General features: G+C 36.6%; 1 protein-coding gene across 3 annotated transcripts in view; it reads left to right on the forward strand.

Moving 5' to 3' along the window:
* The window catches only part of THSD7A (thrombospondin type 1 domain containing 7A), a 452,669-nt gene that overhangs the window by 340,917 nt on the left and 84,960 nt on the right, over positions 1-26,792 (forward strand). For all 3 annotated transcript variants that reach the window (XM_032303909.1, XM_032303911.1, XM_032303910.1), the window contains one exon: positions 17,115-17,309. In XM_032303909.1, the coding sequence (XP_032159800.1) occupies positions 17,115-17,309 (195 nt within the window). The remainder of the gene's footprint in view (positions 1-17,114; positions 17,310-26,792) is intronic.

Here is a 26,792-nt window from a genome sequence, read left to right on the forward strand (position 1 = left end):
AGAGAGTTATTAGACAAAAGGTCTGAACTTCCAGTGTGAAGGTGATTAAGTTCTATAATCATAACCATTATGATTACAAATAGTCTATCTGTGTGAATTGCTGAGAGAGTAGATCTTACATATTCTCACCAAAAAAAGAGAGAGAGAGAGAGAGAGATGATAATTATGTGACATGATGGAGGTGTTAGAATATGTGATGGGGGTGTTTAGAGGTTTTTTTCATAACTAAGGAAATAGTTGACATGTAACACATTAGTTTCAGTTATACAACATAATGTTGGGATATTTGTAACACTGTGAAACAGAACAGTAAGTCTAGATGCCATTCAACTTATACATAGTTAAAAATCTTTTTCTTAAAAAAAAATCTTTTTCTTGTCATGAGAACTTTTAAGACTTATGCTCTTAGCAGCTTTCAAATATACAATACAATATTATTAATTTGAATCCTGCTATAATTATATTCCCATGACTTATTTATTTTCTAACTAGAAATTTATACATCTGGACCCCTTTCGCCCATTTTGCCCACCCCAAACCCCTCTTCTCTGGCAGCCACCAATCTGTTCTCTGTATTGCTGAGCTTGGTTTTTTGGTTTTTTGTGGGGGCTTTTTAAAATGTACTTATTCTATTTTTAGAGTCTACATGTAAGTGAAATCCTACGGTATCTGTCTTTCTCTGTCTGACTAATGTCACTTAGTATAATGTCCTCAAGGTCTACCCATGTTGTTGCATATGACAAGATCTTACTCTCTTGTCACTGACTAATATTTCCATTGTTTCATGTACCACATCTTCTTTACCCTTTCATCTGTCAGTGAACTCTTAGGTTGTTTCCATGTCTTGGCTATTGCATATAATGCTCCAGTGAACATTAGCGTGCATATGTCTTTTTGAATTATTATTCTTGTTTTGGTTAAATACCCAGTAGTGGAACTACTGCATCATATAGAGGTCCTATTTTTTTTATTTTTTGAGGAATCTCCATGCTGTTTCCACAGTGGCTATACCAATTTATATTCACCACAACAGTGCACGAGGGTTCCTTTTTCTCTACACTTGTTATTTCTTGTCTTTAAGATTTTAGCCATTCTGAGTGATGCAAGGAGATAATTTATTTGTGGTTTTGAATTGTATTTCCCTGATGATGAGTGATGTTGAGCATCTTTTCATGCATCTGTTAGCCATCTCTCTTCTTTGGAAAATGAAGTCCTATCCAAAAAATTATTGTCAAGAACACTATCAAGAAGCTGACTGATTATGTTTTCTTCTAGGAGTTTTATGGTTTCAGATCTTACACTGAAGTTTTTAATCTATTTTGAGTCAATGTTTGTATAGGATATAAGAAAGTAGTCTAATTTAATTCTTTCATATGTGCCAATCCAGTTTTCCCAACAAGATTGAAAAAAACTTTCCTTCCCCATTTTGTTGTAAATGAATTGACCATATATGTGTGAGTCTATTTCAGGGGTCTCTGTTCTCTTCCATTGATCTATGTGTCTGTTTTTATACCAATACCATATTGTTTTGATTATTTTAGCTCTGGATACAGTTTGCAACCGGGGGGGCCATACCTCCAACTTTATTCTCAAGATTGCTTTAGCTATTCATGGCCCTCTGTGGTTCCATACACATTTTAGGATTGTTAGTTCTATTTCTGTGGAAAATGCCTTTGAAATTTTGATCAGGATTGTGTTAAATCTGTAGATTGCTTCAGCTTATATGCACATTTTAACAATATTCATTCTTCTATTCCATAAGCATGGAACATCTTTTATTTATTTGTGTCTCTTTCAGTTTCTTCCATGAATGTCTTACAGTTTTCAGAGTATAGGTCTTTCATCTCTTTGGTTAAATTTATTCCTAGATATTTTATTCTTTTTGATGTAATTATAAATGGGATTGTTTTTTAAATTTCTGTTTCTGACAGTTTTTTGCTGATGTGTAGAAGAAATGCAACAGATTTTTGTGTCTTGATTTTGTATCCTGCAACTACTGAATTTTTTTATTAGCTCTAACAGTTTTTTGGCGAACCCTTTAAGAATTTTCCATATGTAAAATCATGTCATCCATGAATACTGACACTTTCACTTCTTCCTTTCCAATTTTGATGCTTATTATTTATTCTTACTATCTTATTGGTCTGGCTAGGACTTCCAATACTGTGTTGAATGCAAGTGGCAAGGTGGCATCTTTGGTCCCTGATCCTACAGGAAAGGATTTTAGCTTTTCATCATTAAGTACGATGTTAGATGTGGGCTTGTCATATATGACCTTTATTATGCTGATGTTTGTTCCCTCTATACCCAATTTGTTGAGAGTTTTTTATCATTAATGGATTTTGAATTTTGTCAGATGCTGATCCTACATCTTTTGAGATGATCTTGTGATTTTTTTTCCCCTTCATTTTATTATTATTCTATGTCATGTAGACTTAATTACAGGTATTGAAGCTTCCTTTCATCACCGGAATAAATACCTCAGGATCATAGTGTATGATCTTTTTAATGTATTGCTGATTTTGGTTTACTAATATTTTGTTGAGAATTTTTGCATCTATGCTCATCAGGGAAATTGGCCTGTTATTTCCTTTTATGTGTGTGGTATCCTTGTTTGGTTTTGGTGTCAGTAATGCTGGCCTCATAAAATGAGTTTGGAGACATTCCCTGTTTTTCATTTTTGTGGAAGGGTTTGAAAAGGATTGGTATTACTTTTTAAAATGTTTGACAGAATGCAGCGAAGCATCTGGTCCTGGACTTTTGCTTGTAGGGAGGTTTTTGATGACTGATTCAATCTCCTTAAAGTCACTGGTCTATTCATATATTTCCTATTTCTTCACAGTTCAGTCTTGGAAGATTGTATATGTTGAAGAACGTGCCCATTTCTTCTAGGTTGTTCAGTTGGTTGGCACGTAATCATTCTTAACAGTCTCTCAGGATCCTGGGTAATTCTGTATTGTCAGTTGAAGCACCTCTTTCATTTCTTATTTGATCTTTTTCTCTTGGTCATTCTAGCTAAAGATATGTCCATTCTGTTCTTGTCAAAGAACCAGCTCCTAGTTCCATTAATTTTGTTCTGTTGTCTTTTTTGTCCCTATTTCATTTATTTCCTCTCTTATCTTCGTTGTTTCCTCTCTTCTACAAACATTGTGCTTCATTTGTTCTTTCTATAGTTGCTTGAGGTGTGGAGTTAGATTGATATTTTTCTTCTTTCTTGGGGTAGACTTTATTTCTGCGAATTTCCCTTTCAGAACTGCTTTTGCTGCATCCTTTAAATTTTGGTATCTTATTTTTTCACTTCATTGTCTCATGATATTTTTTGATTTCTCATTTGATTTCTTAATGGAACCACTGTTTGATCAGTAAGATGTTGTTTAATTTCCACCTATTTGTGATTTTTCCAGGTTTTTTTCTTGTAGTTGATTTCAGTTTCATATGATTGTACTCAGAAATGATGTCTGGGGGTGCCTGGGTGGCTCAGTGGGTTAAAGCCTCTGCCTTCTGCTCAAGTCATGATCCCAGGGTTCTGGGATCGAGCCCTGCATTCGGCTCTCTGCTCAGCAGGGAGCCTGCCTCCCCTACTCTCTCTGCCTGCTTTTCTGCCTACTCATGATCTCTGTCAAATAAATAAATAAAATCTTAAAAAAAAAAAAAGACTTGTTTTGTGTTCTAACATACCATCTATCCTTGAGGATGTTCTATGTGCACATGAGAAGAATGTGTATTCTGCTGGTTTGGGACGGATAGTTCTGTATATATTAAGGCCATCTGGTCTGATGTGTCATTTAAGGCCAATGTTTCCTTATTGATTATTTTGTGTGGATGATTTATCTATTGATGTAAGTGGGATATTAAGATCCCCTGTAATTTTTGTATTGCTGTGTGTCTTTTCCTTTAGGTCTGTGAATATTTGTTTTATATATTAGGTGCTCCTATGTCCAGTGCATAGATATTTATGAATTTTTTATCTTCTTGTTGGACTGACAACTTTATCATTATGTAATGCTCTTTTTGTTTTCTGTACAGTCTTTGTTTCAAAGTCTATTTTGTCTGATGTAAGTATAGCTCCCCCAGCTTTCCTTTGGCTTCTATTTACATGGAACATCTTTTTCCATCCCTTCGTTTTTAGTCAGTGCTTGTCCTCACATCTGACTGGGTCTCCTATAGACAGTGTATACCTGGCCAGCTTTAAAACGCACAGGAAGAATACAGGACACTTGCTCCCAGCTTTCGTAAGGCAGAGGGAGAGCACAAAATGGTGCCGCCAGATCTCTCATCTCTGGAGAGAATCCCACCAGGCCCCTGCTCCTCCAGTAGATGCTTTAGGATTAGTAAGTGAATCTCCTTTGGAAAGCTGGGTGCTTTCCAAACTGCAGCTTCTGCACTGGGCTCTAGGGCAATTGAGTCTTCCTGAAGCCCTTCAGTAGCAATCTTGCAGTTCTTGGCAGCCTCAGGTCTCATGGACACAAAGCCCTACTGGTTTTCAAAGCCAAAAGTTTCAGGGTCTGGCTTAGGGGTTGGGATATCTGATGTAGAGGTACAAGATTTAATAGTTGGGGAATCTGAGGTAGAGTACAAACTCATTGCTCTTCAGGGAAAGGTTTCAGATTTGTGAGATCCCTCCTAATTGTGGGTTGCTTGTGCTCGGTGGAATTTTTTATGAGACTCTACCTCTCCTACCTACCTTGATGTGCCCCCCCTTTTTTTTGCTTGATGTGAAGCATCTGTTTAACTAGCTTTCAAGTCATTCTCAGAATTTTTTCTACATGTAGCTGTAGATTCAGGGTATCTGTGGGAGGAAGTCGGTTCAGGATCTTCTTATGTTGCTGTCTTGGACTGCCCGGCTTAAGGATCATTTTTAAATGAAAATTTCTAAGACCTTGCTTTGTAGATCCAGTTGAGTAGTTGTCTGGTGGCAGCTGACATTTAGAAAACCTCTGCCACATTTGGAAATCTGAGCTAGGATATTTTTTCTGTCTTTTCCCAATGCCTCTTCTCACTGTCCTCTGATTTTAACGTATATTGACTGGCTCCTAGATACCATTTTGACCCATCTTAGATCAACCAACTTCTTCTTTATCAATACAATATGAATTTTTTCTAAAATTCTCAAGCTTTCTTCTTGCAGATACTCACTAATCATTATGTACTTTCATTTGATTTTAGTAGAGACTTTCTATCTCAATTGTTGAACTGGTGGTGCTCTTTATTGGGTGCATTTGTTTAAAAAAACAAAAAACATTAACTCCAAAAAGGCCCTCAGCAACATTTTATAAATGTTAACAGTCAGTAAAATAAGCTGGGAGTTCCTAATTTGTCTGTGGCTTTCAATATGGAAGCAAATAGCCTGCAGACCAATTAATAGGCTAACACTTTTCCCATCATTGAAACTTCATTTTCTCTGAAATTATTTTCCTGTGATTTGCTGGCAGACATTCCACTACAACCGTGAAGATTAAAGGGGCAAATTTTGATTTACTCTCCTATAGCTCTCAGCCTCCTATTTGTTTATGGTCCAAATTTACAGTGTTTCTACATGGGGTCATCAGAGGACAGAGCAGATCTTGGAAAAGTTTAATGGTGATGATTAATTCTTTGAATTAGTTTCTGCTTCAAAGCCTTCCCACATAGACCAAACTCCTACATTTTTTACTGCATCTCTTCCTCATTTCCAATTCAGCTTTTATTCCCTCAAAATTCTGTTCAAATTTTACTGCCTTCAAAAATGTGTCCTTTTGTAAACTGTGCCATGTCTAATCATCTCATCAATCCACAGTCTCTATTGGCAACCAGAATTTTACATTATGATTATTGGTGCATATTTCATGAGAGAAACATGGCGTCTCTAAGTCTTATGGTCTTCTTAATCCTGGAAACATTCTAAGCTCCAAATATATGTCTGTTTACATTGGTTTCCTTATTTGTAGTTTTGTCATTACTCTGTAGGCTTACTTGCATATTGTAATCTTTAAATAACTATCTATAGAATGACTATACTTACTTTCTTTTTATTTATGTGAGTATATAAGAGATCCCAAAATGTAGGAGTGCAGGAGAGGTGGTAAGAATTGCTTTAAATGAGAAAATTTATGAATTGATATTGGTGGGATTTGTTTGTTTGTTTTTAGATTTTATTTATTTATTTGAGAGAGAGAGATCACAAGTAGGCAAAGAGGCAGGCAGAGAGAGAGGGGAAACAGGCTCCCCACTGAGCAGAGAGCCCAATGTGGGGCTCGATCCCAGGACCCTGAGATCATGACCCGAGCTGAAGGCAGAGACTTAACCCACTGAGCCACCCAGGCGCCCCTTGAAATTGGTTTTTAACCTAGGCCTAAAACATTGATAATGTGCAGTCATCCTCTTCTAGGCAATAAGGTCTTCAGAGCCTAGTCTTATTGCAACTATCCCCAGAGCATGGCAAATGAACTTGCTAGACAAGGTACGTCAAGTGAGGACAGTTGGTGAAATATCTTTAAACAAAACAGACACAAAGCCATGCTTGATCTGGAGAACTACAGGGGGTTAGTTGGGGGTATAATGTAGTCACAGCAGTATGGCTAGCGGACTATTTGGCTGATACTTTGAGGACTGATTGGAAATGTAAGACTCTCTCAGAGAAAGGTCTGAAACCAAGACCTGAGGTTGGGGATGGGGTGGGGGGTGTGGGAGAGGAGTAAAACTAAAGGGAAAGCTTTCCAAGAGCCCTCATTCAGAGAAAGTCCTGCAAGGTTCCATGAGGAACTGACTGGGATAGAACCCACAAGACACGTTAGTGTGATGGAAGATGAGCCTGGAGAGATCAAAACAGGAGCTGTATTTCATCATAGAACAAATGGAATTCTATTGAAATACTTGGTTGGAACTATCTATTTACATAAGTTTTTAAAGTTAAATTAATTGGGGCTCCTGGTTGACTCAGTCTGTTGCATGGCCAACTCTTGATTTTAGTTCAGGTCATGATCTCAGGGTCCTTGGATTGAGCCCCATATTGGCCATGCTCAGTGGGGAGTCTGCTTGAGGATTCCTCTCCCTTTCCCTCTGCCCTGCTACCACTTCCTTGCTCTCCAAAATAAATTAATAAATCTGTAAAAAAAAAAAAAAAGAGAGAGAGAGAGAAAGAGAGAGTTAAATTAATTAAACTGATAATTATAATAAATGTGACTATTTTGTTGATTGTATTCATAACTCTTCAAAATGACCCTACTATATAATTTCTTTCATTTAGAAGCATAATTACTTTCATTTAATACTGTAATGTAGTTCAGTGTAACCTCATCATAGCACTTCCAGAAGCAAGCTTTTTTTCTTCTTGTCTAGAAGACATTGACTGAACGTAATTGGGTGCAGCTGTTTAACTCAGAGTTTTTCAGAGTCAAATGATTTAATCCATGCAGAGAAAGGGAACTAAAGAAGGATTAAATGATGCCACATGTCTTAGTACTTCTTCATGTCACTGTAAACTCAATATTCTGTAGTATAACTTTTAATTAAAAATTTCACTGAAGCCCAAAAGTATTTATAACACAACTCTAAATAATTTTCAAAATATGAACTATAACATTTACCAGTTATGATTATATGAATTGGCTTTTCCTGAGTTTTCTGTATTTTCTCACAATCTTAGCACTTCAACAAAAAGAAAAGTGTACCACTACTGAAAGATGAAGCTTATACTATCAGACCAGTGGAATGGTTTTTACTAATACCTTTCTGTGAGCACACTTATAAGCAGAATTAGGAAAACATGATTAAGCACATTAATTCAAGTTGACTGAAACACACTGGTGCACCTCCATTCCTGTAATGATGAGGGAGGGATGGTCAGCTCCTCCACTGACAGGAGGTGATGAAAGTAGGCATGGTATTGTTATACTAGATGGTGTTTTTCAACTATGCACCAGACACTGAGCTAGGCACTTAATTTTTTAAAAAAATATCATTTAATATGCATAATAGTACCATAAAATAAGTACTATTATTAGCTTCCACTTTGTAGTTTAGGAAACTGAGTCTTGGAACAAGTTAAATAATTTACTCCAGGGTACATAGTTAATAAGTGGTAGAGCCAAAATTTGAACCAAGGCTGTTTGACTTCTCATTACTAAAAAAGTAAATTTGTAGATGAAATTAACAGTTGGTAAGTTCAAACTCAAAAAAATAATGAAGTCACAAGAAAGAATTGTTCAAGAATAAAAATATGAAATAAAAATAAAAATCGGGGGGAAATAAGGACAAATAAAATTGTGTTTAATCTCAAATAATGCCAGAGGTAAAGTTATTATTTGAATTTCTGGATTTCCCATAATGCTTTTTTTTTTTTAAAGATTTTATTTATTTATTTGACAGACAGATCACAAGTAGGCAGAGAGGCAGGCAGAGAGAGAGAGGGGAGGAAGCAGGCTCCCCACTGAGCAGAGAGCCCGATGCGGGGCTCGATCCCAGGACCCTGAGATCATGACCTGAGCTGAAGGCAGAGGCTTTAACCCACTGAGCCACCCAGGCGCCCTCCCATAATGCTTTTAAAACCATGAGTCATTTTACTTTTTAGTCACTGAAAATAAACAAAGCCAGGTAGTCTGGGACTTTCAGATAAACAAATAGGAAGGGACATAAAAATGAAGTACTGTTTTCAGCTAAATGAAGTTAAGTTATTACATCTCACATCTTTATTCCAAATCACATATGCATAACTTATTATTATATGCATAACATATATGCATATATACATGCACATATTATATGTGTAACATATTACACACATAGAGAACTTGCATAAAAATGTGCCATGATAGGGGTGCCTGGGTGGCTCAGTTGGTTAAGCATCAGACTCTTGATTTTTGTTCAGGTTATGATCTCAGGGTTATAAGACTGAGCCCCACATCAGTCTCTATACGCTGCAAGGAGCCCGCTTGGCATTCTCTCTCTCCCTCTCCCCGTCTCCGCCCCTACCTCTCTTAAAAAAAAAAAAAGGTGCTATGATAATTGACGTTAAATAGGGATGCCAGTCATGGGCCTGATGTCAGACTTTGCAGGGTATAAACATGCCCTTTTTTTCTGCCCAACCCCAAGTGAAATCCTCAACCCAATTTATAAGGAAAGGAAGTCATGGATGTAGTGATTAGAGAGTTGTCTGCCTACATGTGCAGTTTCAACCAGGAGTACCTTAAATTCAATGAAGCACAGAAATGCAGAGTTATGGTTGGATTCAGCCCTTAATCTTCATTATTTATTTATAATAAATCATTTTATTTATTATACTTTGTTAAAATGGGATTCATCTTAAAAATAAAGTTAAAGTTTGTGTTAGTGACCACATCAGTACCTGGTGTTGGAAGGTGGATTCTGCTGGGAAGAGGAAAGCACATTTTTTTACCTCAGGTTTGCCCAATTCATTTTGTTGCTCCACAAAGGAATGAAAACATAGAGACTTGAGGTAACACAACAAAGGTGAGAAGGAAGATAACATAGTGAGACCATAAGAGATATACTTACTGGGAATGGAAAGATTTTGAAGAAGTTGATGAAAAAGCAGGGAAATCCTGAAAGTAATTATAGTATGAAGATTCTAGATTACCCAAAGATATTTAAAAGTCAATAGGTAAATGTATAGATTTTTTTTTAAGGAAAGAAAGAGAAGGTTAAGCTAAAGGTGATTAATTAGATAGGAGTTTGTTTCAAGAATGGCACCAAACTGAGTTCCACAAGTAAGGAAGACTTTATTCTAGACTATTACAATAGACACTGAAATTAACTCCATGGAAACAAAAGGCAGGAATATTTCTAAGTATTGGTTGAATTAGTGAGAAAGCAGTGGAGGACGTTAGGGGTGAGATTGATCAATATGATGTGTAGAATACATTGAGTTACTCCTGAGTTTGCAAATATTTTTCTCAGTAGTTAAGTCATGTGTGTTTGCTAACCATTATCAGTTGAAGAAATTGGAGACCTACCATCCTACGTAGACTGAGGTGTCAGGGCACTATCTCCTTTGATGTTTCCATGTCAAAGAAATGGTTCCCAACTACTTGAGAAAGATATTTCCTAGGTTCGAAGACTAAGAAGTGACTAGGAGAAATTTACATAAGTTTCAAAGGAACAGAAAAATAATTTACAGTTTTAAGTTTTTCAAATAAATGCTTTAAGAAAAGGGAGGCCAGGAGCCTAAAGACAGGAAGAAACCTGTCAAGTTTGGTCAAACTAAGGGTAATATCAAGGCTATCTTGATCAGGTTTTAGTAAATGAACAGTTGGAAATATATAAATAGAGGTAGCCTTTTTCAGAAAAGCAAGGCATGTCCTGGGATTTCTAATCCAATTTTTTCCCATCATCCATCTAAAATTTACTGCAAAATTCTTAAGTTCTGACAGTAACTGAACCAAAGACTTTAGCTACGAAGATATTGAATGAGACAAAATCTCTGGCCAGAAGGTTCTCATAGGCTAATGGAGGTAAAGGTGAGTGAGTCAACAGACAATTATCAGAAGTCTTTACAGTGATGTGACTGCAGTGTTTGGGAACAGAGAACGTATAGCACAGCTCCATTTGGGGGATCCGAAAGTCAGAGAAGGTTCACAGAGGAAGAAAACACAGTCCTAAATAGTACTTAGGAAGCAGGTAGGGCAACCAGACATGGAGAACAGTGTACACCAAATAGCAGAGGGGTAAGAAAGCAGCATTTCAGTGCATAGAAAAACAAATGGTTTTCTGTGGAGAGAATGTAGGAAATCATGGGCAATGACAGACAATGAGGATTTCCTGTATCCTGATAAAGGCTCCAGCCCTCAGCTAGTAGGTATTAAGGACACTGCGATGCTTCCATTTGTACTTTAGAAACACACTTTTGGGGATCAGGGTGGATGAGGGCTGCAGGAGAAATGGGAGATAGCAGGGGATAGGAGAAACGTGCACAAAAGCCTGGAAGAAAACATGGAGGCGGGAGGTGGTACATTGAATAAATCAGATTCACTACCTGGATGTCATAGCTGAGGGAGTGCAGGGATTAAAAAATTATTGGGAAACTTGCCATTTATGAAGAAGAGATACGAAGCTTCTCTTCGAAAAGAGGAGGGAAGAAAGAGTTATAAGACTCAATCCGTGGGTCTTTTACCTCAATAAGCTGAGAGTGATTCCAGACTTACTATCTTACAGTTTTATAAAGTTCAGATAGGATGGTTATATGAAAATGCTCTCTGGAAAGATCCAGGTGAATATGAGACTTCATTCTTCTCCCATCTCAATTCTTTTTTGAATTTATATTGGCTATCAGTCAATAAATAAATATATAAGTGGCTTCCACTATCAGAGTCAGTGTGAAATTTTAAGGCAATTTCTGAAGAATACAAAAGACATCAACAATAATTCTCAGGATTGCTACAGAGTTTGTTTAGGTCTGGGGAGGGAGATCTGTTCCAAAAATGCAGTACTAGGAGCTTTCTAAATAGTGCTTCTTAAAAATCTTGGCTCTGTATCTGGTTTCTCTTTGCTTTAATTTCTCCTTTCTCTTTACCTCGCTCTCAATTCCATTACACGGATGTGCTTCAATTGCCTTCTGGAGGTACATTGCACATACTACTACTGTGACTGTTAAAAATCACCCATAGCAATCTGCACATTTCTATGACTAAAAAGAAATTAGAATAATGCAAGGAACATTTAGGGAACAGTGCTAAGCATGTATATCCCTGACATTAAAATACAATTAATTATATTTTTACTGTATTAATGTTGTGTTCTTTGCTCATCTCCTAAGCTATAAAAACCTTGAAACTATAAAAACCTTCATAAACCAAGATTTATCTTTTATATTACATTTAAGCTCCAGTACGATGAATGCAATAAACTTTCAGCATATACTTTTACCAAGAAAAAGAAATCTATCCTCTGATCACACTTCTCATTTTGTTTTATTTTTATGGAAATTGACATGAATTTTTAGCGTAATTACTTCAAACAGATGTTCAATTCTCTTATCCTGATAATAGGAAACACAGTACAATGAAAGGAGATATTTTGGAAGAGTTCATGAAAGAGTTGGTGAAGTTCATGAAATAGACCAAATAGGGAAATTGGAGGGTTGCTTTAAAGATGTCAAAATACATGTTTAAACTGATTAAATGATGAATTTTTAAAAACGTATTTTTAAAATTGTATATGTGAAGACAGAGATCAGAACACACCAACTTAAACTGATTCAAATCTTGTTTTGAGTTCATAAAAATAAATCAAACATTTTCATTTTATTTCTCAACCTTTTATATGGAGTGTCACAAACAGGTTTAAGCTAGATATGCTTTAATTAAGGCTTCACAGTAAGATAGAAATTGTAATATGTAGACAATGGTTCATTCATTTCTTTCTGTGTTACATATTTCATGTAAAATGTACATTTTTGTAGGTTTGCTTAAGATGCCTAGAGCTTTATGGGGGAAAAATAAACGTCATAAATATAAAGGAGTCCTTTGAAAATTTTATGTTGGAACGTGTATGCCAAAAAAATGGTATATTTAATATACAATGACAAGTGTGTAGATTCTAAATGTTTATGATATCATGTCCAGGATCTAACTAAGAAATTGTCCTCAGAAAGACTAAAGAAAAAAAAAGAAAGAAAGAAAGAAAAAAAACAAGTTGCATTAGCTGTTGCTAAATGAGTTGTAGAACCACATCATTCACTATAATGATAATTAGATTTATCAGCCCAGGTTTATTTGGATGCAAATTCAGATAATCAAAGTCTTAAAAGGTTCTATATTGGGGACATATGGTAGTTGAAAATATCCTAACAGTCGGGTAATAGATATGGAAAAATGGAATTTCCAAATGTTCAGCAGCTAAATTTTCATTCCTCTATATGGAAAGACTATAAATTAACCTGATATTTGGATTTGTACATGTTTAACTTACTATCATACATTTTCTGAAATAATGTCATGCAAAACAGTTATCTAATTAAAATAATGTTTATCAATCAAAAACAACTTTCAATGTGAAGAAGAGGGATGAAATTATTTTCTGAAGCACATATAGGTAAAGACTTTATTTCCAGGGTCACTTTTTATATTAAAAATAAGATAGGAGTTGCACTCCTAGAATGTGGTTGAAAATCACAAATTATGGAATTAACCTGTGATAGCCGTAAACCCAGCCTTTCTTTCTCTCCTGTTTCCCTGATGACTCGTGCCTGGGGTGCTCCTGAACATTTAGCTTAAAAGCGCACACTTCCTAAGGATTCCAGGTAGTGGCCAATGCATTGAGTTGATTAAAGCACCCGTTAAAAGCAAAGCCAAAGATCTTAATGATTTCATGTTTTCATAGAACCGTTGCCATTTTTCCAATGGCTGTAAGCAAAAACATGTAACCTTGGACACGTCAACATGCCTAGTCTTTGTATCTGAGACAGTATATGCCACCACTATGCTTCACTGTGTCCCAAGGAACATCTTAGAGTGACTTCTGGGCTTTTCAGTCTCTGGACTTTTCGTAGGCGAAGTTTCATGCATTATTAACTCTCTTGGCATCCCGCATTCTCCCTATCACCATGCCAATTAAAAATAGATTGGGAATTGGTTAAAACTCAGTTCAAATCTTAGCTTCTTTACTTAAATTTCTGCTCTTTGAGACAGTAAACTTCAACTTGTTGAGCTTCAGTTTCCTTTAAAGTAAAAATCAGATGTTAGTACCTATGTCAAAAAGTTGTAGAAGGTGCAAACTTCCAGTTATAAAATAAACGAGTCATGGGGATGTAATGTAAGGCATGGTGGCTATAGTTGACTATTCTATAATGTATATTTGAAAGTTGCTAGGAGAGTAAGTTTTAAAAGTCTCTATCAGTCGAAAAAAATTGTAGCTCTGTATGGGAACAAATGTTAGTTGGATGTATTATGATTATTTCACAATGTATGCAAATATCAAAGCATTATGTTGTACACCTGAAACTAATGTTATCTTTCAGTCATACCTCAAAAAATTGCTGCAGTGACAATTACCTGAGGTGAGGTATACAATATTCATAGCACAGTGCTTGACAAAAGATGTGCAATCAGTAACTGCTCATTGATTGTTTTCATCTAGGTATACCCTGTATAAAGAGAAGTCTAAAGGGAAGTCCCACAGAGAAACGATTGATATCTGGTATGGAGTCCAGATGAATCTGTAGCTACTCATTCAAGAAGCAGTCTGGTCCAATTCAAAACACAAGAAAAGAAAGGCAGAAAAATTCTAGAGGAATGATTCTCAGATTTTATGTGCGTGGAGATCACCTGGGGACCTTTATAAAAGGCAAATAATGATTTAGTGGATGGAATCTGAGAGATTGCGTTTCTAGCAAACTCCAGCTGGTGCATATGCTGCCTGCCCACTGGATACACAGTAACAAGTCCTAGAGCACTTGAGTGCATGGCAACTTATGAAATACTGTACTCAAATCCATATATGTCTAATCCAGCATTCTGTTTCCTGATACAACAGGTTAAAATTAATTGATTCCTTTGTTCATTTAATGAAAGATTATTTAGTGTCTTTTATATGCCAGGCAGTGTTTTAGGTTCTAAGTATAAAATAACAAGAAAGAGAAAGATCATGCCCTCATTGGGTTTTTAATCTAGTAGTAGGGTTAGAAGATAAACTTATAAACAATTCATTAGGTTCCAGTGGTGAGTAAAGCTGTAATGAAAATAAAATGTAGTTATTGTGAGATTATGTATGGTCAATAAAGCCTCCTCCAGGAAGGGGACAATTGAACCGAAACCTGAATATAGAAAAGTAGTCTGCCATGAGATCTAAAATTGTCATACAAAGGGAAGGGAGAATGCCAAGTCCCTGAGGCAGTGATAAGATTATTCTGTAGGAGAAAAGGGGAAAAAAATCATTATGGCTAGAACATAATGCCATTATGTGGATGCAGAACAATGCTGAGCAGTCCAGAGCCATCAGAGCCAGGGACTTACCTGGCCACGTTGGGAGGAGTGCAGTAAGGGCTGACATCTAAGGGAATTTAGAGGTTGAATCCAAGGTGGGTTTTAATAGCTCCACAGAGGATTAAGATGTGTTCTAGAACAAACGTACCTACCGGAAAATGCACCGGGCTAAGCGGAACAAGATAGTGAAAAGAGCTCACGTAAGATACGGGACACAGGCTGAAAAAAAAAAAAAAAGAAGAAGAAGAAGTCATAAAGCAAGAAAGGTTGAAACTGTACATCCCTTCAGTTTACGAGAAAGAGAAATCCATCACTTTTGCTTTGAAAATTAATTTTATAATAGCACCCACATAGCATACTTTCAGTTGCTGCAGAATGAGTTAAATTTTTCTGAGTAGAAATGATTAAGTAACTATGAGAAGAAATAAAACTGTAATTCCTGGTTGATTATAGGCTAGAGCACCAAACTTGCCTTCCTTTTCACAGGATATTAGAAATGAAAGTGAAAGAGAGTAGATCGAACATTAAAAGTAGCAGCAAAGAACTAAGACATATGCGAGTCCCCTCTTGCCCTCAGAAAAAAGTTTAGTAGGAAGAAGAGTCATTATTACGTAAATTGTAAAATATTAAATACCTTTTACTGTAATGATTTTCATATTCTACCTTCAGTACCTATAAATCTACAATCTATCTCCATATTGTTTTCCTGGGATGTAAGCCAAAGCCTAAAGCCAATAAAAGCAGAATTAAAAGAGATCCCACAGATCACAGTAACTAAAGACTGAATGGTACAATGATGAGTCCATCGTCATTTCAGTGAGTCTGACTTACTAGTAAGCAAATCTAATCATTTAAAGCCTTGCAGACTGGTGGCTTATTAATGTTCCACTTGACTTCTGATTGTGTCTAATGATACAAGGCCCTGCAAACTAGGAACTATTAACCTGTTAGAGCATTTTCAATTGACTTCTGATTTTCTATCTTGTTTTTCAAATGTATGAATAAAGGACCATACATTAACACGATGCTCCTAGCCTTCCATCAGTGAGAAACAGCTCTGCGTTGCTTTTCTAATAGCAGTGAAAAGTAGCATAATTAGTCACTCTTTCTCAACTGAAGGTGTAATGGCCCAAGGCACACGTTTGTGATATATTTATCCAGAATTATGGTCATGTTTTCTGGCAAAATAATAGATCAGCTTTTGCTTGTTTTTGGATTGTTTTTGCTCTGTTCCATTGATGTCATTGACACCCTACATTAACCAGCGATGCCGTAGAGTTCATTTCATATTCTATTTTGGTCATTTGTAATCCTTTTAGCTGTCTTTGGCATTCATTAATCACAAAGACATTTTCTTCCTCATTGGCCTTTTGTACATCTCATTGTATTCATTCAACAAATACTAAAGGCATGCCAATCTCTGGAGCTCGCAAGGAGAGGGAGTGGGGTCAGATGAAGCTGGGAAGAGAATCCCGAGCCAGGTCATTATAGGTCTTGTAAACATTTAAGAACTTTCATCTCTGTCTTAAGAGCAACAGGAAACTGCTGATGAGTTTTAAGTGCTGGAGCGACACCATCTTTTGCGATTTGCTTACCTTGTCACTTTTCTCCCCCTCTTCCAATGGGACCACGTAGACAGTTTTATGTTTTAGCCTATTATTTGCATATCTTGGCTATTTCCAACTAACACAGTAATTTTTATGAAAAAGAAAAAAAAAAAGGTTGCCAGTCATACAAAAATAAATTCTCTGGGAGACAGTTTGCAGAGATGCCTCAGTTGGTTCATGAAAATATATGGTACATGCTGTGGGTAGAGGTGTTATTTGTAAATGATGATGTAAATGGTACATCTCCAATAATGCAATAAAAAGGGGAATATAATTCATTGATGTTCTTTATTGCAAGGTTAATATTATAAATAGAAAAGTCACTGACTGGGCAGCTATCTGTAGTAAAAAATACTTTTAGCACTGTGCTTGATCTATACACCTAAGCTTCTAATAATAAAAGAAGCTTCAGTTAAGGGTATATATTTATTCCTCGTGTTCTTTTAACATCTGACTGTCGTGGGCATTGTTTTAGCTTTGTTTTTAACTAAGAACCAAATAACCTAATTTATCTTGGTGCCCATCTGGTTACAATTGCTCATTTTACATTTATTTAAAACTGATAGATTGTTTGTGACGATGTCTTCCCCAGGAGAAGAAGTTGACAGACAGCTGTGCAGAGATGCCATCTTCCCCATCCCTGTTGCCTGTTACGCCCCATGCCCAAAGGACTGTGTGCTCAGCATGTGGTCTTTGTGGTCCTCCTGCTCACACACCTGCTCGGGGAAAACCACAGAAGGGAAGCAGATACGGGCACGGTCCATTCTGGCCTATGCCGGTGAGGAAGGTAAGGCTGGTCCCCAGCTTCAGAAGTGGATTCAGATTTCCTTTCTGAAGTTGGCTTCCTTTTTTTTTTTTTTTTGTCTTTCATGGTTAAGGTGATGCTACACAAAAATCTACTTCCAGAATCCCAGCAATTCAAGGAAATTTAATATCTGTTGACATATGGAACAACTTCTTTTTTTTTTTTTTTTTTTATTTCCAGCATAACAGTATTCATTATTTTTGCACCACACCCCGTGCTCCATGCAATCCGTGCCCTCTATAATACCCACCACCTGGTACCCCAACCTCCCACCCCCCGTCCCTTCAAAACCCTCAGATTGTTTTTCAGAGTCCATAGTCTCTCATGGTTCACCTCCCCTTCCAATTTCCCCCAACTCCCTTCTCCACTCTAAGTCCCCATGTCCTCCATGCTATTTGTTATGCTCCACAAATAAGTGAAACCATATGATAATTGACTCTCTCTTTTTCCCCAAAATTAATCTTGAAAATAGATCTTTAAGAAAAGAAGAAAGACTTTAAAAAGTAGTTGCTTTACCTTAACTCCCTCCTAATAACTGCTTTCTAGTTTGAATGCTAAACCTGTGCAAAGGTATGAAAATGGCTTCCCAAACTCCAGATATGTCAGGTTTGATTATTTTTTTCTCTATTGCAGTAGTCAGTTTTTCCCTTTGAGATGACATTCTGCCTTCTCATAAACATGCATATATGTTCAATAAAGAAGTGTTTTGTTTTTAAAGAAACACCAGCATGATTATTACTTGAAGGAAAATTACATGGCTTCTCTGCCACTCGGGTTTTTGAACATAGGCTCTAAGATCCAGAAGTCTCATCCATACATTGTGTTCATTTTTCAAATATGCTGCTCCTTAATCACCTCATCCTGTTGGGGGAATAAAGCATGCTTTGTCATTTATTCATACCTCACTTGTGTAAGCTTTATTGTCGAGAAATATAAGGCTCTTGGTAATTATCTCTCAAGCTTACATCCAAATGCTAATTTGGTCTCTGTGTGACTGGGTGATATAATGTCATACTTAATCTTGTCATTATTGAGAATACCACAGGACTAAGAAAAACATAGAAGCCATCAAGCTCTATCACATTAAGGCATGTTCTGTCTCAAGAATAGAGGTGTATATTATTTAAACCTTACCAAGCTGAATGACTCTTCTCCTCATTCACAGTTAGCACTAGTAAGTAATGATGTCTGTTTGTAATTTGCATGTGTTTCTCTGTGTATATCCCCAAAAAATAAATTGTGGAGGAGTTTTTAAGCTGCCAGTTTTATTTTTCTACTTCTGAAACATTTTGGTGGTAGAAACCTGATAGTGTTTTTATTTCGTCAAACATGCTATCTATGAATATAATAGCCATGCAAAAATGTAATTACCTTAGTCTTAAGACCTGAGAGAAAAATTTAGCTTATTTGACACAGTCAACCAATAGGAAAATTTAGAATTTTGTTTTAAAGTGTCCCAGGGGGCACCTGGGTGGCTCAGTGGGTTAAGCCTCTGCCTTCGGCTCGGGTCATGATCCCAGGGTCCTGGAATTGAGCCCCGAGTTGGGCTCTCTGCTCAGCAGAGAGCCTGCTTCCCTTCCTTTCTCTCTGCCTGCCTCTGTGCCTACTTGTGATCTCTGTCTGTCAAATAAATAAATAAAATTTTTAAAAATAAATAAAAAATTAAAAAAAAGTGTCCCAAAATATTTTTCTGGTTACCTTAATATAAATTGAACCATTTGGTACCTCCGCCCCAAAAAAGTATATCTGGGAACCAAATAGAGAACTAGAACATTTTAGAAAGTTATATTCCTTGTCTTGTCAAACAGTAACTCTAACCTTGCATAGATTATATTCAGACTTCAAACTCTATCAGCTCAGATTATGTCTTGGACTTCATTAAAATTAGATCTGTGGTCACCCTGCTTCCTATAAATCTATTATACACTGCAGACACTTGCTGTGTGACTAGTAATGAGTGACTTTTCGCCCCGTGAGTCACATGGCAGAGATTTTTGCCATGCTTGCAGAACCCACCAGATCATTATTTCTCTAGACATGATGCTTCACACTGAAAGGTCATGAAATGCTTTAAAGGCAGAAATTTATGATTGATCTTTGATGTGTATCACCCACTTAGTTTGAAAGGGTGAGACTTCGATAATTTTTAATTAAGTCTAGTAGCTGCATCATAAGCAGGCCGTGCTGGAAAATTATAGATGTTTATATAGTAAATCATAAAGGCATGAATTCAAAACATAATTTTAAACAGAAACCATATAGGAAGCTGTCAGTGGAGAATCTGCTGCTGCTTGTCTCTGTTAATAACAGTTATAAAAACTGGTATAATTATAGGAGATATTTAAAGAGGAATCTGTGTTTCAAAAACTGTTTAGTACCCATTATTCGCTGGACATGGAAACATTTTCTTGCTCACAAAATAAGTCTCATAATTTTGAACTCTTCTTAAAATTACTCAAAAACTTCATTTGCAGGAAGTTTTAAAATGTGGCCCCCTGCTAATTAGATGACACTTTATAATTCCGCACCAAAGTAGGTCTTTCTAGTATTCCCCAAGAATTAATGTTTGTATGTGTCAAACATGTTCTGAATTTTCTAAATCAGAAAATTACTGTGATAACCTTAAGGGGAAAGGTGACATTATTAAAATTAAGTATTGAGTGTTTAGACGTACAACTTTCTGGTGAAATAAGTTACAAATCCATGTGCAAAGTACTAATCTGGATTTACAAAGTCAATGCTGCTTCACAAAATAAAGATAACCTTTTGTTTATCTCAGGCATAACTTCACTGTTGAACAGTATACTGAATATTATATGACCTCTTGTATTAATAAGAGCAGATTGAGTTGTTTTGTAGTAACTAACAGCTCAGCAGCTTAAAAACTTTTAAAAGAGAAACTGTTGCTTCGTTATGGGAACATTCTCTTTTAAAAGAGAAACTGTTGCTTTGTTATGGGTGGCTTTCCAAGGCAGTCTCAGCTTGCACCTCCAAATGAAGACCCACTCCCCAGTGTCAATGGAAGAAGTTAGTTGGAAAGTCTGTCTGGTGATTTCTAACCATCAGCATTAAGTTCTTCCATACAGAAGGGACTTAGGTCCTTCCTACTGACATTTCATTGACCAAGCAAAATCATACAATCATGGCTTGAAGTTGAACCTAACTTCAGTCATGGTGCAGGGTGGGGGAGCTGTAATCCTAGTGTGTGCTAGAGAAGAGGAGTGCTAGCTCCTGGTCTTACCCCTGATATGCTTCGTTTTCTTATGGTTTCTGTGTCTGCGTGTGTGTGTCTACATCTATCTCTACGTCTGTCTCTGTAGATGTATGATAAAAGATGATTCTCTATGCCCCCAATTCAGGAGATAAACCAAGCTTCTCCAGTTGTTGAAATGTTAGGACTTTTATCAATGATTTCTTTGTTCCTACTATGTGAATGATAGGGTACAGAATAATACGTCCTCTTCCCCATACTACTTTTTCTTTCTTTCCCTTTCCTTCTTCACTTTCTTTCTGGGCTCTAACTCTCTGCTCCTGAACAATTTTCTCTAAAATGTCATTTGGTGGAGTCGAGTGGTTGAGCATCTGTCTCATCAGGTGGGGGTCTGCAGGGTTCAGAGTGGGTTATCAAAGCCCACAATGTAAATGCCAAAATAATATCAATAACAGAATATAACCCATTACATGAAATAGGAAACCATGGATTCATATTTCATATAAATAAATGAATGTATTAACTGAGCATCTAACCAAGAGCGTTTTATTTAGTCTCAAGTATCTCTGTAATGGAGAAGTATTACAGACACACCTTAACCCAAAGATCAAAATTTAAATTAGTGGTAGTGGAGCAAAGAAAATTCATGTGTTCCTGGTATGATGAAATGATAAAATGGCATCAGGTCTGTGACGTCCCTGTCAAAGATGCATATTGTAGAATATAATCATGAGGAAATGTCCCAATTAAAACACCGAAAAACAATAACTGATCTTTAATATCCTGAAGAGCCAAGGAGCACTTAATCATGAAAATTAAGAAAAAACTGAGGGAACTATTCCAGATTGAAGGAGATTACCAAAACATGATGCTTAAATGCAAAACTTGGTTATAGATTTTTCCACTGTAAAAAGCGTATTTTGAGACAGTTGGAAAATCTGAATAGGTATGAGGAGTAGATACTAATAATGTGTCAATGTTTGTTTCCTAGTTTCCTGATCTCAAATATTGAATGTGTTTATGTAGGAAAATGCCCTTGACTATAAGAAAGAAACATTTAAGTATTTAGGGTAGTGAGGTATCATTTCAACAACTTTGTCCAAATGATCCAGGGAGGAAAATTATTGATAATATATTTTGAATTTTCCTATAATTTTAAGCTTGGTTCAAAATTTAAACATAAAAAATTAATAAAAAACAGCTTGAATATAATTGCTTTTCATGCAGTCTTGAGGAACACTTTATAACCTATTGTTAGCAACAAACAAATTATCACAAAAGGATTCTTATCCAAATGTCATTTGGAAAGCAAATACAAATGGTAGCAACTAGAGATAGTAAATATGCTGAAGAAAGCAAAAATATATCTTTTAAACTTATAAAAACAAAAGGGGGAGTGTGCGTGTATGTTTAAATAAAATTGGTATTTCACTTTTTGGCATTGTATAACTCAAGGTAAAAATCTTCCTTGTTTTGGGTAAACTATGGGGTGGGTCCCAAAATACTTTAAAAAATATTTGAGGAGGAGGATGCAGAGATCATGTCGGATTTTTGTAGAGTTTTCTATAGCCTCTGAGACTCACATAACCATCCAGGCCTTCAGTGGTCCCTAGTTTGCTGGCCGCACATTGGTGGCTCAGGTGTATGGCCAGGAGCATTTTAGCAACAGTGACCTTTCTGTGCGACCTTGACCCTATTCCTTGGACTTGCAATTGCCTCTTGTTTCCTCTCGGTTTTATAGAATGATTCGTTAGTGTCTCAGGCCTAGCCACACAGTGCGGGGATAAGTGTGCAGATGTTATTGGCCCTGAACAAAAATTGTGTTGGGAAGATATGAAAGGAAGCAATCTTTTAACACTTCAGCCTGGCATATTTTTAATATATAAATAGTAGTATGTTGAATTTGAATAAGAAATTAAAAATTAATGTTAGATTTATAGCCATCTGAATTTTTTGAAACCATGTTTAAAAAGAAAAACTGATTTTCAAAATATTTTCCACTAAGCATAATGACAACTTCTGTTAGCTCTCATTACATAGTTAATTATCCTTACAGGAGCAAGAAATGAGAGGATTTTTTTTTTTTTTTTTGGAAAGTTCAAAATGACCTGATACTATAACTTCATCAGCCAAATTTTAGTGTGTCTTTGCACCTGCTTTATAAATACAGAAAATAGATGCAAAGTGAAATAGAATTTTGCCAATTTTTCTCACATAATTAGCAGTCTTCAAAAATTATATTTTAAAATATAAAACATTGAAGAGGTACTATTGGTATTTTAACTTTGGGTTTTCACAGATAAAGGGCCTAAGGATTCCTTTTATTCCTGGACAGATTTGAAGAATCCAGAATCCATTATATGTACAGACTCGTGGATTCTGCCTTCCAAGTACAAGTACTGTCACTTCCTCACCCTCCGTTCTTGACTTTGAAAACGGAGTTCTGTTTCAATCTGTCCCTGCATGACCACAACCGCCACACCAGATTTATGCAGACCCCACAGTGGAATGTCTTCTTCCTCTCTCTGCATGGGATAACGAAGGAGGGGAGTAGGGATGGTGTGCGACAGCGAAATCTGAGGTTCTCCGTGGCTAACGTTCATCCCTTCAGCTCCCCGAAATCATGCCATTGCCAGTGTGTTTTTTTGTCCAGGGGTGGTCTGCTGTCAGGGGGATCCGGGCTGCAATAAGCAGGCAAAATTACAAGCATTTTAAAAACTGTAATTCATAGTACACTGATAGCCACTTCTTAGCATGAGCCCCGTCCACTTTTTTACCCGAATTGCCTGTTGTTTCTCTGTGTGAACTTGGGACTCCAGTGGACTGCATCTGTATTGCTAATTCCCGCATCACGTCTGCCTGCCATGCCTTGGCTTTTAGTAGCTCTTCTGCTTAAGGAAAATGTTCCCTTCTTTCTCTCCCTTCCCAGAACGCTACTTGTCAAAATCCCACTCCTTCAAAACTCACCTCAGTACCTCCTACTGAGAGGCATTCTTCAGCTGCCCCAAAATGAACAGAATCTTAACACTTTTGAATCTCAATGGTGCTACCTCTTTTAACGTGATTACTGTATTCCGCCTAAAATTATACCCATCTGTATGCTTGCCCATCCCTACTACTTTTCCCCACTGCTTTATAAATAAGATCCCTGAGAACAGCAAAAACTATTTCTAACCCTTGTAGGTATCTGTCTCTTGAAGTATTGGCCGTAAACATCACGTACTATAGAACTCAGTACACATGTTTCCACTTAATGTTTTGAACACGGTTCTTTTATCTTTTCAGTCTTTTCATTTAAATTATAAGGACTTCAGTGCCGGAAACAGAAACACTACAGCTCTGTTCTATGTTCACACAGACAGCATTTATAGGCTTGAGGTGAAGAGGAAAAGTCACTTTTTCATTTTTATAAGAAAAGTTTCACATTATAATAGTTGGTATTTTAATAGAAGTGTGGACGTTAAGTTATACAGTAGAATTTCGTCGAAGGATTATAAAGTCTTTCCACTTCACAGAATGAAACCTATATAGTCACATTAGTATGAAGCATATATTTTTATGGGTCCGAGAATTTTTTTAAAATACCATTTATCATAAATTTTGTCATAGATGACATTTTATAATTTCCCCAGTACTATGGAAATATTCCCACGTCTCTGGAATTAGATCTTCTCATAAATAATAAATAAATTCAATATTTTATCTATCAATTTTTATACCGTAAAATTATTCCCCAAACGACAGGACGATGCTGCAATGACTGATTACCCAAGCCATGCTTTTGAAATTGCCATATCGTTGTTATAATTAAGACCACTTTGGGGCTTATCTGCACGAGTATCCTGACATCAGACCAAAACTGCTGATGTGGCTTTAATGTGGATTGGGGCAAGAAAATAAATAGCCTTTCTGTCTGTAAACTTAACTGCCATCTTGCAGTTCCTTGACACCCTATGCTGATGCTGTAGAAGTTTTTTTTTCCTATCACATGTTCTAAAGCCAACGAGTCAATTCCAATGTCAAAAACAATTATAAGAGTTTAGAATCACAGTTAAAACAGCATACATATGCCCACAGTGAAAATGAGGTAAATAAATGCTTTTTTCATAGAAGATCAACAATTTTACTATTAAATAAATATAAAGGTAGGGTTAAAATGATTAACTAAAGTGTATACGTTTCACGCCTATAATTAGGTGTTTGTCTTAGAGATAAGATTGGGTAAATCTAGAGCCTCAGGGAATGGGTTATAAGAGCGCTCATTTACTTCTCCCCGATCCAATTAGTATGTTTTAGAATCCATTCCTATTCAAATCCTAAACTTCTTTTCAGAGGCTGCCAGGGTCAGTGATCTGCGTGATGGAGGACGGGCTGTGATCTGTGACAGATGTTTTCACCACCATGAAGCAGGGACTTTAATGAAATGCTGCTATTCTGATGTTGATCCCCTGCTCAACATGGTATAAATGATTCTGAATTGCAGTTAAATTCTCACAGACACTGCCTGCCAATGTATTTGCTGAGTTAGAGGGTGTATTAATAGTAAGTGAAACGGTAAATGAAGACCATCTCGGGGGGTAGTTTGTCTATGACTTTTACTCATATCTCAGAGTTGGGGCCCACTTCTGTCTGAGGATCACTAGCTGTCGAATCACCTTTTCTTGTTTAACAACCAGGTATTATTTTCTCCTTCTTCTTCCTCTTCTTCTTCTTCTTCTTCTTCTTCTTCTTCTTCTTCTTCTTCTTTTTTGATTGTATGTATTTATTTGAGAAAGAGAAAGAGAGTAAGGGGAGGGGCAGAGGGAAAGAGAGAGAGAGAGAGTCCCTGCTGAACATGGAGGCTGATACGGCGCTCCAAGATCGTGGACCCCGAGATCATGACCGGAGCCAAAATCAAGAGTCTGCTGTCCAGCTGACTGAGGCACCCAGGTGCTCCAACAATCAAGTATTTTCTGTTCCTAAAATCCAGAAGACTACATAAATTCAGATAGATTAAGTCCAAGGGCTACATAAGTTAAAATAGATTAAATTATCAATAGAATAAGCAATAAATTCCTCCGATACTCTGCTTGTAACAATGTAAAGCTTCTCATTTTTATAACTGGCATTATACATAGCATAGGGGTAAGAAACTGAGCTCCATAAATTCTGACCTGTTACCATTATATCATTTAAGTTATATTGGCTCATCTACTTTATAATTTTTAACTTGTAATGCAGTTTGGGGTATAAAATGAGATCCCCCTACAAAGTATTTATAACAGGGCTAGCCCATAAAAAATGGTTCCATAGTGACAACTTCACACTATATTCGTTTGATTAAAAGATACAGCCCTTTTACCTTTTTTTTTTTATTAAATTTTTTATTTTTTATAAACATATATTTTTATCCCCAGGGGTACAGGTCTGTGAATCACCAGGTTTACACACTTCACAGCACTCACCAAATCATCTCTGTAATTATGGCATCTTAAAAGGGCTGTATTTTAATACCACAGCAGCTAGACAGCAATTAAAACGTAGCTATCTTTGCTAGTACCTGAATTTTATTGTTATTCCTGGTGTCAATAGTGATTCCATGATATTTCTGCCCAAAATAAACAAAAACAGCTAAGAACTGTTACTCAGTTGCTTGCTTAAATCTTTTATTGACATCTTCTGGTACAATTAAAAATGTGCCAACATCAAAACTTAGAAATGAATACCTGTACCTTGGCAGAAAGCCCTGGAGGGAGCTCTTAAAAAAAAAAAAAAAAATCCTGCATCATCAACACTTTTGATACCACAGGGATGATTCTGTATAGGAGGGCAAACTTTGATGAGTGTGAGTTAAAATGTGACTCAAAAGATTTGGACTCTGGGGGCACCTCGGTGGCTCAGTGGGTTAAAGCCTCTGCCTTCAGCTCAGGTTATGGTCCCAGGGTCCTGGTAGCAAGCCCCGAATCGGGCTCTCTGCTTGGCAGGGAGCCTGCTTCCTCTTCTCTCTCTGCCTGCCTCTCTGCCTACTTGCGATCTTTGTCTGTCTAATAAATAAAATCTAAAAAAGATTTGGACTTTGAATGTAAAGGATATTTAGGAATGTCTTCCCTTTGTATGTGTGCAATTGAGTGATATATTTTTTAAAAACCATGTAAATGAATCCTACAAATCTATTTCAGTAAGTGTACAGTAAAAATTAGGGTTGATCAAGAAACAGTGTAGCATCATTTAACTTGTAGCCATCGCTCTTTCTTTGACATACAAAATGATAATAT

The sequence above is a fragment of the Mustela erminea genome, chromosome 11, assembly GCF_009829155.1.
Source record: "Mustela erminea isolate mMusErm1 chromosome 11, mMusErm1.Pri, whole genome shotgun sequence".
NCBI classification, from domain to species: Eukaryota; Metazoa; Chordata; class Mammalia; order Carnivora; family Mustelidae; genus Mustela; species Mustela erminea.